The sequence below is a fragment of the Solea senegalensis genome, linkage group LG15, assembly GCF_019176455.1.
Source record: "Solea senegalensis isolate Sse05_10M linkage group LG15, IFAPA_SoseM_1, whole genome shotgun sequence".
Classification (NCBI taxonomy): Eukaryota; Metazoa; Chordata; class Actinopteri; order Pleuronectiformes; family Soleidae; genus Solea; species Solea senegalensis.
In genome coordinates this window covers 9,593,517-9,605,719 of record NC_058035.1, presented here as the reverse complement: position 1 = coordinate 9,605,719, position 12,203 = coordinate 9,593,517, and the positions used below count along the sequence as shown (strand labels likewise).

The 12,203-nt window shown below is 39.1% G+C and overlaps 2 protein-coding genes across 3 annotated transcripts; both read left to right on the top strand.

The window, feature by feature from the left end:
• The first annotated feature begins 105 nt into the window (after window positions 1–105).
• mrps6 (mitochondrial ribosomal protein S6) lies at window positions 106–6,812 on the top strand. Its single transcript, XM_044046251.1, has 4 exons — window positions 106–801; window positions 1,429–1,541; window positions 1,997–3,816; window positions 6,679–6,812. Exon 1 carries the CDS (start codon window positions 466–468, stop codon window positions 793–795), a length of 330 nt encoding a protein of 109 aa, XP_043902186.1. The 5' UTR covers window positions 106–465; the 3' UTR covers window positions 796–801; window positions 1,429–1,541; window positions 1,997–3,816; window positions 6,679–6,812.
• LOC122782053 (prosaposin) lies at window positions 3,750–12,193 on the top strand. Of its 2 annotated transcripts, XM_044046247.1 has the most exons (15): window positions 3,750–3,816; window positions 6,679–6,812; window positions 7,083–7,157; window positions 7,264–7,389; window positions 8,004–8,210; window positions 8,332–8,475; window positions 8,553–8,609; window positions 8,947–8,952; window positions 10,048–10,203; window positions 10,297–10,389; window positions 10,617–10,800; window positions 10,904–11,067; window positions 11,154–11,234; window positions 11,358–11,465; window positions 11,556–12,193. In XM_044046247.1, exons 1-15 carry the CDS (start codon window positions 3,783–3,785, stop codon window positions 11,589–11,591), a joined length of 1,605 nt encoding a protein of 534 aa, XP_043902182.1. In that variant the 5' UTR covers window positions 3,750–3,782; the 3' UTR covers window positions 11,592–12,193. The 2 variants fall into 2 exon arrangements, with proteins under 2 accessions (XP_043902182.1, XP_043902183.1); XM_044046248.1 differs by lacking the exon at window positions 8,947–8,952.
• Window positions 12,194–12,203: the final 10 nt, after the last annotated feature.

The following is a 12,203-nucleotide window of genomic DNA, read 5'->3' as shown; positions in this document are numbered from 1 at the left end:
TGAGGAGAAGATAAGCACGTTGTCCGGCGGACAGAAAATCTAATTTAATCAACAATGACACTGCATTTTTCTTTTTATGTATATTTGAAAGATAAGATCGGCTTTCAAAAACAGTAAATGTATGCTCGGTGGTATTAGGAAAGCAACGAAGAGTGAGACGTCTCTGTATTTCTTCTTCCGGTTCTTCATTTTTCTTTTAAAAACGACTTCATGTAAAACTATGTTGACTAATTTAATCGATGTGGTTATTACATTATATGTTCAGATTCTGCCAAGCCGCATGTTACATAACGTCCCTAATTTGTTTCTTTCTTACGTTTAGACATGTCGTTGTCGCATTCTTCACACGTCATCACCAAAGACCTTCCTTGTCCCTCGTGCCATAACATGATCGTCGTGAGTTGACACTGACGCAGAAGCGGCTGAATAGATAGTTTGGTCGTCGAGAAATTGGTCGTTGAAGCCATGCCTCGCTACGAACTGGCTCTGATTCTGAAGGCGATGCAGCGACCGGAGACGGCGGCTGCTCTGCGACGGACAGTGGAGACGCTGATGGAGCGGGGTGCAGTGGTGAGAGAACTGGAGAACCTGGGAGAGAGACTGTTACCTTACAAAATCACCAAACACTGCGAGAGGCACAAACGAGGGACTTACGTTCTGGTGGATTTCTACGCAGCCCCCGACGTCCTGCCAGGCTTACTGAACCACCTGCACCGTGACGTGGACGTGGTGAGGCCTACTGTGCTGAAGAAGGACACCCAGACTCCTAGCCAATGCTGTGGCCCCCAACTGTGACTGAATGTAAGGAACATAAGATGTGGCTGAAGTGCAGCATAAAACACCGTTAAGATTATTTTTGTCTAGTCATATAATCTCCCCACACATGGATACCTGCATGTGTACACCCACACTGTCAATTCTTATTGTATGCACACAAAGTTAACTACGACCTTTTCTCAGGAAGCAGATTTATTCCCAATGAGATAATTTGCTCTCTCATCACCCCTCTCACACATACTTTAGACACTAGTATAGCCAAAGTAGATGACTCTAACTATTCTTATTTTTTGTTATTTTGAGTTTCCTCCAAGTACCACCAGAGGAAGCTTGCATACCACTGGTGGTACACGTGCCACAGTTTGAGAACCAAGGCCCTAAAGAGATCACCAGTTTCTCAAATACCCTGACCAGTCCGCTGGACACCAATAAACAAAGTCCTTAATGGTTCAGTTTGTAAAATGTAAAAAGAGTTTTTATTTTCAGAAATTGAATATACAACCCATACGTATGTTAGAATATAATTGCTTTAAAATTAAAATAGCCTTGCTTTATGGAAGCCACATTTCTACATGCTACTACATAATTATTATATAACAATTATGTTGCAGTGACATAGGTTTTGTTGTGATGGACATTTTGGTTTCACAGCTCGGTCTTTCAAACATAGATGAGACAAATGACAGATGACCTGCAGCAAAATCCATCTCTGAAATACTCCAATAATACAGCCACATGAAGATAACGATTTCCCTCCAGCACAGGTACTATCTGCCAGTGTTAGTTAAGATACTTTATTTGTGTAGGTTTACACATAGTCAGGCAGTGATTAGACACTTGTATGAATTAGATAAATCCTCTGTTCCCTGTGGATGAATGTGGTATGAAAGTAAACTGAGACAAAAAGAGATGAAGTCTAGGAATGTCTTTGGACACATTATATACCTCCATTTGTATATACCTCCCTGTTTTTAAATGTTGGATGTTGTTATTACACACTTTGTCCACTAGAGGGCTGACAAGTTTATTTTTCAGTTCAGTTTCAAACACCCTCATATTGGATGTTTGTCAGAAATGTTGTGTGTGTTGTATGTGTTTATTGTAAAAAAAACAACTGAAACTGAAGTTTTATGATGTAACCGTCCGTTTATGGAGTTTGTACATTGCTGACTGTGCTGTAACTTAACCCTGTATAATAGCTATCCCCTCTGTTTTACAGGTTTCTGCGACTTGTATCCAGATGATGTTCAGTGAGAGGCCTCCTTCCATCTTTCACATTTTTCGTTGCGGATTATATGCATTTTGACATTATGTTATAATAAACTACTACTTTCTATCAAGATGCAAGTTATTTTAGAATAATAGTTAGTATTGGTTTCATGATCATTTGAATTTCATTAGCAACTAATGGTCAAAGTTTCAGTTCAGATTATTACTGAATATTGCATTTTATATACCACATAAATTGGATCAAAACCCTTCTGTCAGAAGTATTGTGGTATGAATTTCATTTTGAGTTGTTGGAAGTGTAAGGTTTTACAGTTATGAAAACAGTTTTAGGTTACTCAAAAGCCACAAGACAGTGGCATTGAGCTTCCCAGTTTGGGTTAAATTGCATGCCTTTTATGAGGCTATCAGGTTATTCAAGGACTTTCTCAGGCTTGTGGATGGTGTGACTGGACTATCTTTTTTTATTTAGACTCAAGGCATGGGTGCTTTTGAAAAACGGTGGGGTCTTTTGCATGGAAAATATTGACAGTCTGGTTTAAAAGCTTTTATTGAAACATGGCTTCTTACAGGGCGAAACACACACACCAACCAGGCCTATTGAGTTGTTTCAGTTGACATTTGTAAACTGGTGTGCACAGGCATTTGGAAGGGCATGGGTGAAATTATTATATAATATTATAATAATATTATATCAGCAATTGACACTGACGCATAAATGGAAAGGTATATAGTTCATAAAAAGGTGTATATATAAAAGGTGTATGCAAAATGAAAAAAAACATTAAAAAGGTACTTCTTATTACTTGATATTGAGTGGCGGGACACATGAAGTAGGGAACTCCATAACAGCACCCTTTTTGATTTGAAGGGCACCCATAGGAAATGAAGTTACAAGGGCATCTTTTAGGGCACTGCATCACTTTTCTCCACTAGAAAGAAAGGCACTCTTCATGTTGTCACCACTTTACACACTTCAGTGTGTGTCTTGTCACTCGAGAGGACTTTATCACACAGCGTTTGTGTCCATTACACCACTGTTTGTAAAGTTTCACCTGTACCCAGAGGTGTAGAGAGAACTGAAATATTATACTCATGTAAAAGTACCACTATTTTTAAAAACATTTTACTTAAGTGCAAGTAAAAGTACTAGTCTAAAAATGTACCCAAGTTAAAGTATAAAAGTAGCTTGTTTAAATTTGCCCAAGTAAAAGTTACTTTATTTATTTATTTTATTGTAAAGCACTTTTTGATTTTATATCTGTGAAAGTGAGAAACTTTTTAACAAGGTTGGGGCACACAAAAAACCCTACTAAATGTAATTCATTACTTTCCACCTCAGCATGTGCCATACTTGAACAAATAGCCAATAATCATTTCAGTCAGATTTATAGAAACTTATGACAATCTCAATGTCTTTCAAATGAGTTTACATTTAGAAAGTGTGAAGTGTTCAGCCACCACTATATGAAACTTTGAAATTAAAATTAAAATGTGTTGCCTCGTGCAAAACACCATATTAAACATGCTCAGTAATTAGATACCTGTGTGTTTTTGAAACTATACTGTTACTTGAAAGTATAATTCTGTCTTTGATCAATGCCAGAAGGGAGGCAGAGTCACATGTCTGGCTGAGCAGTCAGCTGACAGTGAGACACCACTTAAAGGCATCAACAAGGTCTAGCGGCTGCATTGCAGAACTATCTACTCCTCAGTTAGCTCACAAGTATCCAGCGAGGAACACAAACAACTGATACCAGCCGGAAAACAGCACCGTCATGCTGCTTTTAACCCTACTTTTCGTGTCGTCAGGTAATATCAACACACACGGAAATTAATGGTGTATTGTGTTTAATAGGCGATGTTGTTTGGGTCGTTGTTCAGTTAAATTAAAATAAACACGGTCTGCGATCATTTGAAGTGCGCTTTTACGTAAAACGCGGAAACGATTGAAGCAGCCGTTAGCTTTGCCCAACAGAAGTAGCAAGCTAATGTTAACTTCAATAGCCAATACTGTCTTAAAATATGTTCAAATCATGTGTTTGTCCTTATTCGGTCCGTTTACTAAATATGAACTGAATTCGTAATGAAGCAGCGTTTGACTGAATACTGACCTTTTGTCTTTGAGGTTTCGCTTGTGGTTCGGCTGATTGTTATTGAGGCTTTAGCTTCGTTGCTAGCGCCACTTTGCTATCGCCACAACACTAATCTTGGGTCAGAATTTAATTTTGTAGGCATGGAAAAATATCGACAACACGCTAGTGTGTGGATATATTCAGTCTGGGCTCACTGTCGCTCCTGCTGTAAACAATTCCTGATCTATATGTATTCGTTAAGAGATATGCTGCTACATTTTAGTTTTCAATTAATAAGGAAAACATAAGCAAAACACCACATTATGCTACCTGCCGACCAACAAATGAATCGCTTTTTTTCTCATAACGGCAAACTCAAACCTCAAATCGGAAAGAAAATGGTGGAGAATGTGGGCTGTTTCCCAAAGTTCAAAATAAACACATCCTCAAATGTTTTGTCCACTAACCCAATATGTTAAATGAATACATTTATGACAAAGAGAAAGGAACAATTTAAGAAGAAAAATCACAGGGCTTGTTTTAATATCAATCAATTACTAATTGCAGTAGCAGGCACATATGACTAAAAATAAATGTTTGCATATTCCTGCCCTCAAACAAACTTACTATAATAAGAAAATAACTTGTATTTTTGGATTTAGTGGACGTAATTTAGTTCTTGACCACATGACTTCTACTTCCTCATGATCTAGACAATCCTCTACCCTACTAAGCAATGGGAAAAATATTAATTTTGAGTAATTTATCTATCCTTAAAAATGGTCCACTCCCATGTCATTGCACACTGCATTAATTTAGTGTAGGAGACGTAAACAAGTGTATGTTTTTTTTGTATTATATGGTCTACCTCACCATGCTAAAAGTCCTTGTTTAGGCTCAAGGAAAGTTGAAGGAAGGCAAACATTCATATTCTGTTATTCAAACTCCACATGTAAACCTAAATCCCCACGGCTGGCAAGTTTCATTTCAGCGATTTAAAAAAAAAAAATACAACTTCAATGTTTCCTTTTCAGTTTTTGTTCCTTTTGGTTTACTTTGCAGTTAGATACCTGTATTTGTCTTCATGTGCACTTTATGTGCAACAATTTTCTGACTGGCTTATCTTTATTTTCAAGCAGTGAGGTCAATAGATAGATAGATTTTTGTTGGAATAATGAGCCCATTTTACTGTGTGGTTTTTGGGATATTGATAGGAATTGAATGTCATTTATTTACTCTTTATCAGAGGCCATTTCTTTCAGCCCACTAGTATTGGTTCCCCAAGTCATGTTAGCTCAGTGTGTGTTTTGTGTATTGACTATTTAGGAAATAATGTATATTTGCACGTCTACAATCAAGGATGTGGAAGCTGTTAAAAGCTTAAGAGCTTAATCGCATTGTTCAGCAAAACTATTTGGGCCACTAGTGTGCAGCCTGTTACACTGAAACAGTTTCACAGGTAACATGTTGTTGAACAAACAGTGTGGATTATCTTTTGCACTCCACTGTGTCACATGATGTTCACTCAAATTATTGATAAGTTTCCCAACCACAGCCACACAAATTCAGGCAAAAATATGCCAATATTCCACTTTTCTGCTGACCTCTCATAAAAACCGGTTTGTCTAGATGGTAACAAGAAGTATATTGAATGTTGTTTTCTGCCACTGTGTATTTCTTTGTAAAAGCTTATTTTTCTTGACTGCTCACATGACTTGTGGGAGTGCCCTGCCGGCACTGTAACTTTACTAATACAGTGCAAAGAGGAAGGGCTTTTACAGAATTGGGTGACTTGACACTTGCTGATACTCTGTGACAGTTCTTGGACCTTATTGCAGAAGGCTACTCATTAACAAGTAAAAGACAAAGCAGGAAACATGGCTGATGGTGTTTGTTCTTGGTTTGTTGCTTTTCAAACACATTTTTAGAAAGCAACAAATTTTTTTTTAAAGATTTAGTGTTTTTTTCTTTCTTGATGGCAGTTACAAAACAGTTAAGCAGCTTCTTTTCCCCACAGTGCTCATTGTTTGTGTTTTAGCTTTATGATGGAAACGCCTATTACTTTTTTGGCATACATGACTAGTGGGACCAGACTTTCACCTTATCTAATAATTCAATCTTAAACTATAAATACATGTTGGTCCAGTCCATTTTGACTGACCTTGTAGCCTTGTGGAAGAAGCCTAACTTCCCTCAGTAATTATGTGAGGAAGTTTTTAAACCACGTTTCCGCTAAATGTACCAGGTTTTTAGGTTCCTACTGACAATTATTGTTCTGCATTTCACACACTAATGACAAACTGCTGCGATAATTGTGTGCACACATAGCCCACAGCCACAACTACCTGTTCCACACCAGTTCACCAAAAGGTAGTAATATAAAAGAGTCAACTCTTGACCTTTTTTTTAACATGGTCATTTTTGGTGGATTGAGGGTGACATAAAATGCAAAATGATGGATGCAGAATCTTCTGAAGAAAAAAAATTGAATTCAAGTGGGAAAATTGCAGACGATTTCTGCTTGTGCCTTAGCAGTAATATGTTTCCTGATCTCTAAAGTGTACAACTTTAAATGTTTATTTTTTTGTCAACCTTGCAGCTGTAGCGACCCCTCTGCTTGGCACAGAGCAGTGTGCTCGTGGCCCCCTCTACTGGTGTCAGAATGTGAAGACGGCATCCCTGTGTGGAGCTGTGACTCACTGTAGTCAGAATGTGTGGAGCAAGCCTCAGATGGTAAGATTGCATTCTTGCGTGAAATGCTTAACAAACACATACCTCTCAAAATAGAAAGATTGAATGCATACACATACAGTGTGCTATCACAGGTCTGCAAAATAGGCGTTGCATAGTTAATCAATCCTTTTCCCAATGTAACACAATGACATATGCTGTTATACAGTTATATCTTATAAATGTCCATTGTGGTGTCCATCCACATACACACATTAGAGTTGGGCTCTCCTATGAAATGTGTATATATGCTGTCCAATCATCTGTTTTCAGAAAACAGTGCCATGTGATTTGTGCAAAGAGGTATTGATGGTGGTAGAGCAGATACTGAAGGAAAATGCCACTCAGGTAAGATTTCTTTTTTTATGTGATAAGAACATTTATTCATGTGACTGTATCTATATGAAAAAAAACAATTTGAATGACTGATATTTAGTTATATCTGTGATTACAGGGAGAGGTTCTTGGTTACCTGGAAAAAGCCTGTCAGCTCATCCCCGATCAGAGTATGGCAGCTGAGTGTAAGGAGATGGTGGATGACTATTTCCCCATCATCATGGGAATCCTTACTGGAGAACTGGTGAGTTTTGTCTAAATAAGACCTGTTGAAATGAGGAAAAAGAAGGCGATGTTTGGAACAGAACTAGCTGAAATAACATTATTTGTTTAGGGTCACTGAATATTGCCCTTTTTAATTTTGCTGATGCCAATAAAGAAAGGTCTGATCTAAGAAACACTTTCTGATGAGCTGTAAACGCATGTTTTACTAATGATCTTCTTTAGACTTACTCAAGTTTGGTTTGTATGTCAGTTTATTTTTCAGCTTCACTTCAGACTCTTGAATTGGGCCATCTGCCCTGAATATAAAAAGAGGGAAAAGGTGACGTGACTGTGGGCAAAGAGCAGTGAGCTAAATGAAGGCTATTGATGAGGAAATGAGCCTGAGTAAAGGGGAACAGGCTCCTCATTGTGTCAACCACATGACCAAGAAAACATTTGATGCAGCTTTCTTTGTTTCAACTCTCACCCGCGACAACGTCAGTGGGAACAAAATTGATAGTTCACTTCATAGATTCTATAAAGATGTAACTTCTCTTTAAACCGTTTCTGTCAGTCATTTGATTGTGCGTCATCAGGATTATAAATCACTTCCTTATAATGTGATTAAAAAGTGACATAAATCTGTGTTTGCAGGAGGATCCTAGTGTGGTGTGTGGTGCCATAGGCCTGTGTAAGTCTCAGCAGGTAGCCCTGGCAAAGGTTGAAGCCCAGGCCCAGGAGCAACTTAAGTCAAACGAAATCCCCCAGATTGACCTTTCCCATCCAGTGGTTCCTTTCCTCTTCAATGTGCCTCAGCTACTTTATCCACAGGAGGCCCCCAAGCAGGAGGCGCCCAAGCAGGTACACTTTATTTATTTATTTATTTTTTCTTAAAGCGCTCTCTGTAGCCACACGCACAGAACATGATGTCCTCCCGCCACTTAGTCTTATTTTCTTTATCTCGATCTGACCATCCATGTAGGACAGTAATGATGTGTGCCAGGACTGCATCAAGTTCCTGACCGATGCTCAAGAAGAAGCCAAGGCAAACGCCTCATTTGTTGACTCTCTTATTGCGAATATTGAGAGGCAGTGTGACCTGATGGGCCCAGGCTTGGCTGCAATGGTAAGAGGAGGAATGTTTTTTTTTTAAATATGTTCTGTAAAAGAAATGCTGTACATTAATGCTTTTCCTCTTTGCAGTGCAAGCAGTATGTCTCTCAGTATGGCACCCTTGTGGTTGACATGCTCATGAGCATGGTGAGTTTTCTAAACCTTTGTCTTCACTTGTTTCTCTGGCATAAGTCGCAATGTAAAAAGAGCATGATATTCTAATATTTACTGATGAACCCTTGAACTGGTCATCAAAGCTAATGACACTGTTTATTTGTATATATTTGGTGGCACTAAGCCCCCATTGGCTTGCTCACAGAATTGATGTATATCTTCAGAACTCTTCCTTTTTTTTTTTTCTTAATCTCTGCTGTTTTTTTGTTTTTTTTTCCATTCCATCTATTTCTTTTTCACTTTCCTCCTCTCCATTCATGTTGCCTTGCTCTGTTTTGTCCTGCTCTGGGTTTTGTGTGCGGCTCCCCAGGAACAGGTAGGTGTCTCTGTGTTCAGCCTGTAGCCTTTTTAACCACTAGCTCCTGCTTTTTTGTGCCGTTCACACCACTAAACTACTCACCTCACCTCACCCCGTAGAAACGCATGTTGTATTGTTGTTTGAATTTTGAGTGAGTGCACAAGGCTTTACCCGAGCACTAATGTTTGGCTGATGACTTGGAGTGCCTGTTGGAACATCACAACAAATAAGAATACAGTGTGGTTATTTTTAACCTTTCATCACTAATTGGCTGTAACCACCTTTATGTCATTTATTTATTCATTTATTTTTGAAATGGTCTCCATGTTTGCATAGCCACAGTTTGTAAAATTGTCTCGGGGGGAGGAATTGGGTGGAGTCGAAGTATGGAAAATGGTTGTAGTCTTGCAATAGTAGACTCTGTTGCAATCAGTACAGCCCACATCATCTGGTCTACTCACCTCAACACAATGACACAGACAAGCTGAGTGGAGGAGAACATTTGGAGCACTAGCAGAAGACACCTATTATTATTATTATTATTATTATTATTATTATTATAATTATCATTATTATTATTATTATCACCACCATGAAAGATATCTAAGACTTATCATGTAAGACATCTAAAATATTGCTAGTTTAGTAACAAAAATAGGATGGATGCATTAAGCTTTTTTCTTAGTTTTTTTTCTTTTTGAACAAACAACTGCACTTGCACATACTCAAATGTGGCACTCTTACCTATTTATCTTTTAGCGCAATCTTTCTTTCGGCTCTTTTTTTTTACTTTTTAATTTTTTGTTTTTAGTTTGGATGAGAAGTGGCTGTCAGTGATGAGCTCAGCATTTTATTGTACTATGTATGGCTGGTCTTACAGAGCTGCAAAAGGAAAAAAATAATTTTGCCTGTATGGGTGTGTCCTGCACTGTGGTTTCATATTGGTAACAGAACTGCATCACATGTTTGGGTTTTTTATTTTTGACTGTGCGATGGGGACTTGCATGGATGGTAATGTGATGAAAGCACATGGCTTTTTTTTTTTTTTTAAGCATGCAATGTAGCAACATTTGTTGACCTTGCGTGTCCTAAAGTAACTGTTTCTGTCCTCAGGAACCCAAAGAGCTGTGTGTCCATGCTGGCTTCTGTACTGCTGCTTTGAAGAAGATGACTCCCATGCTGAAGCTGCAGGTTGCTAAGACTGTACCAGCAACCAAGGCTGTACCCGCTCTCAAGATGGTCCCTGCCACCAAGATTGTGTCTGACAAGGTCAGACTGACTTCCCAGCATTTGATGGGTTGAGCTAAATTTCAGTCTTGTGGGACAGTATTGGACTCATGAGACATTAATTCTTTGTTTCAGCCCATGGTGCGTGTCCGTGATTCCCCAAAGTGTGCCATCTGCGAGTATGTGATGAAGCAGCTGGAAGACATGCTGGAGGATCAGACCACAGAGGTGCGACACACATGCATTTAATCTTGTGGTCACATTTCACTTTTTAAGCATGAAGTAGAAGTAGATGTACATACTTTCTGGATGCCATGGTCCAGCCCTACTTTAACCATATAGTTTGTCGCTCATGTTAGTCAAAAATGTATGACTCTGTAATTGTCTAATGTGACCTAGTGACCAGTGTGACAGACATTTGTATTGGTTGTCAAGCTGACATGTGTGTCTCTCAGGAGGAGGTGATTCATTCTGTGGAGAAGGTGTGCACATATCTGCCCTCCACTCTCACTGCCCAGTGTAAAGACCTGATTGAGACCTATGGCCAGGCCATCATTGAGCTGCTGGTGCAGCAGGCTGATCCAAAGACCATCTGCACAGTGTTGGCGCTCTGTGCTGATGCCAACCGTGCGTTTGTCCGTAAGTTTTCACTCATTGCTGACACCAGAGGTGTGAGGTTCTATTGTATCACCCGTGTTTTGTTTTGTTTCTTCCCTCACACATGGCTACACATTCTTTCCAGCTCCACTGGATCAAAGTCTCTATAAGACTGGTGGTTACTGTGAGGTGTGCAAGATGGCTGTCAATTACATCGATGGAATTCTGGAGAAGAACGCGACAGAGGAACAGTTCGAGGAGGCTGTGAGGAAAGTGTGCCGCTTCCTGCCTGAATCTTTTCAGACACAGGTAACGACTTGCATCGTCTCAGACTCTGTCATTTTAATATGTCTTCAGGAAACTACTGTACATTAACCATGTGTTTCTATCAACAGTGTGACCAGATGATTGTACAGTACGAGCCAGTGATGGTCCAGCTGCTGCTCCAGATGCTTGACCCAGAATTTGTGTGCATGGTAAAGAGTGACCAGTATTAATAAATAACAAGACAACTCGTGTGGAAATGAAATCTTGAAATTTAGCTGTCACTATATCCCTGCAGGCCACTGAGAGATGTGGTTGTTTGTTTTTTGTAACAGAAAGTAGGAGCCTGTCCTGAAGGCGGGCCCATGCTGCTGGGAATGGAGCAGTGCATTTGGGGACCTTCATTCTGGTGCAAGAGCATGCAGACAGCAATTCGATGCAATGTGAGTATTTGAGCACATCATTATCCATGTTCACTTTTTACCTGCAGGTTTTCTTGGACAGGCCTGTCTAACCACTTGTCTCTGTTTTAGGCCGTGGCTCACTGCAAACGCCATGTGTGGGTATAAAAGGAGATGGCACAAATTCATGTATAGGGAATTAAAAGAAAGGAAAAAAAAGAGTGCTGCTTTCCAATTTTAATTAATGTCCTGTTTTCATTTTTAATAGACTTAAATGATTGCCATTTCTGTTCAAAATTAACGTTGATATTTTGATGGTGGAAATTTACAGGCTTTTGGTGTAAGTGTAACGAGAGAAAGAGATTGTATATAGGGACATGCAGCTTGTGCCTCTCCCTGCTTCACTGAGCAGTTTTACATAATTTGAGTTGCATATCCCCTTTTTCGCTTACTGGGTGTTGTATGTTCAGGTTCACAAATTTAAAGATTCACATGTAAATTTTTGAAATAGAATTGGCTGGCTGTCCTGATCAGACTCTACCAGCTGCATTTGATATCACACAGGACCTAATTGCAAATGGCTCTGTGTGTTGAATGAATGGCATTACTTTAAGTCCCATGTCTGACTGTGTTTTGTAGACTTTTTGTTTTGTTCTGATTTCCCGTTGTTTGCAAATCAGTATCTTGCATACAAAAATTTGATTTGTCTGCTTCAGACCCAGAGCCAATTGTCATTGTAAATCTTTAACAATTAAAGTGATTCCAATCCAGTTTTTTTTT

Bases quoted from the DNA above. Each gene is read 5' to 3' on its own strand.
- mrps6 (XM_044046251.1), top strand. From the start codon at position 466: ATGCCTCGCTACGAACTGGCTCTGATTCTGAAGGCGATGCAGCGACCG.
- LOC122782053 (XM_044046247.1), top strand. From the start codon at position 3,783: ATGCTGCTTTTAACCCTACTTTTCGTGTCGTCAG. The intron at 3,817-6,678 runs GTAATATCAACA...TCAACCTTGCAG, and splicing joins CCTACTTTTCGTGTCGTCAG to CTGTAGCGACCCCTCTGCTT. The intron at 6,813-7,082 runs GTAAGATTGCAT...ATCTGTTTTCAG, and splicing joins TGTGGAGCAAGCCTCAGATG to AAAACAGTGCCATGTGATTT.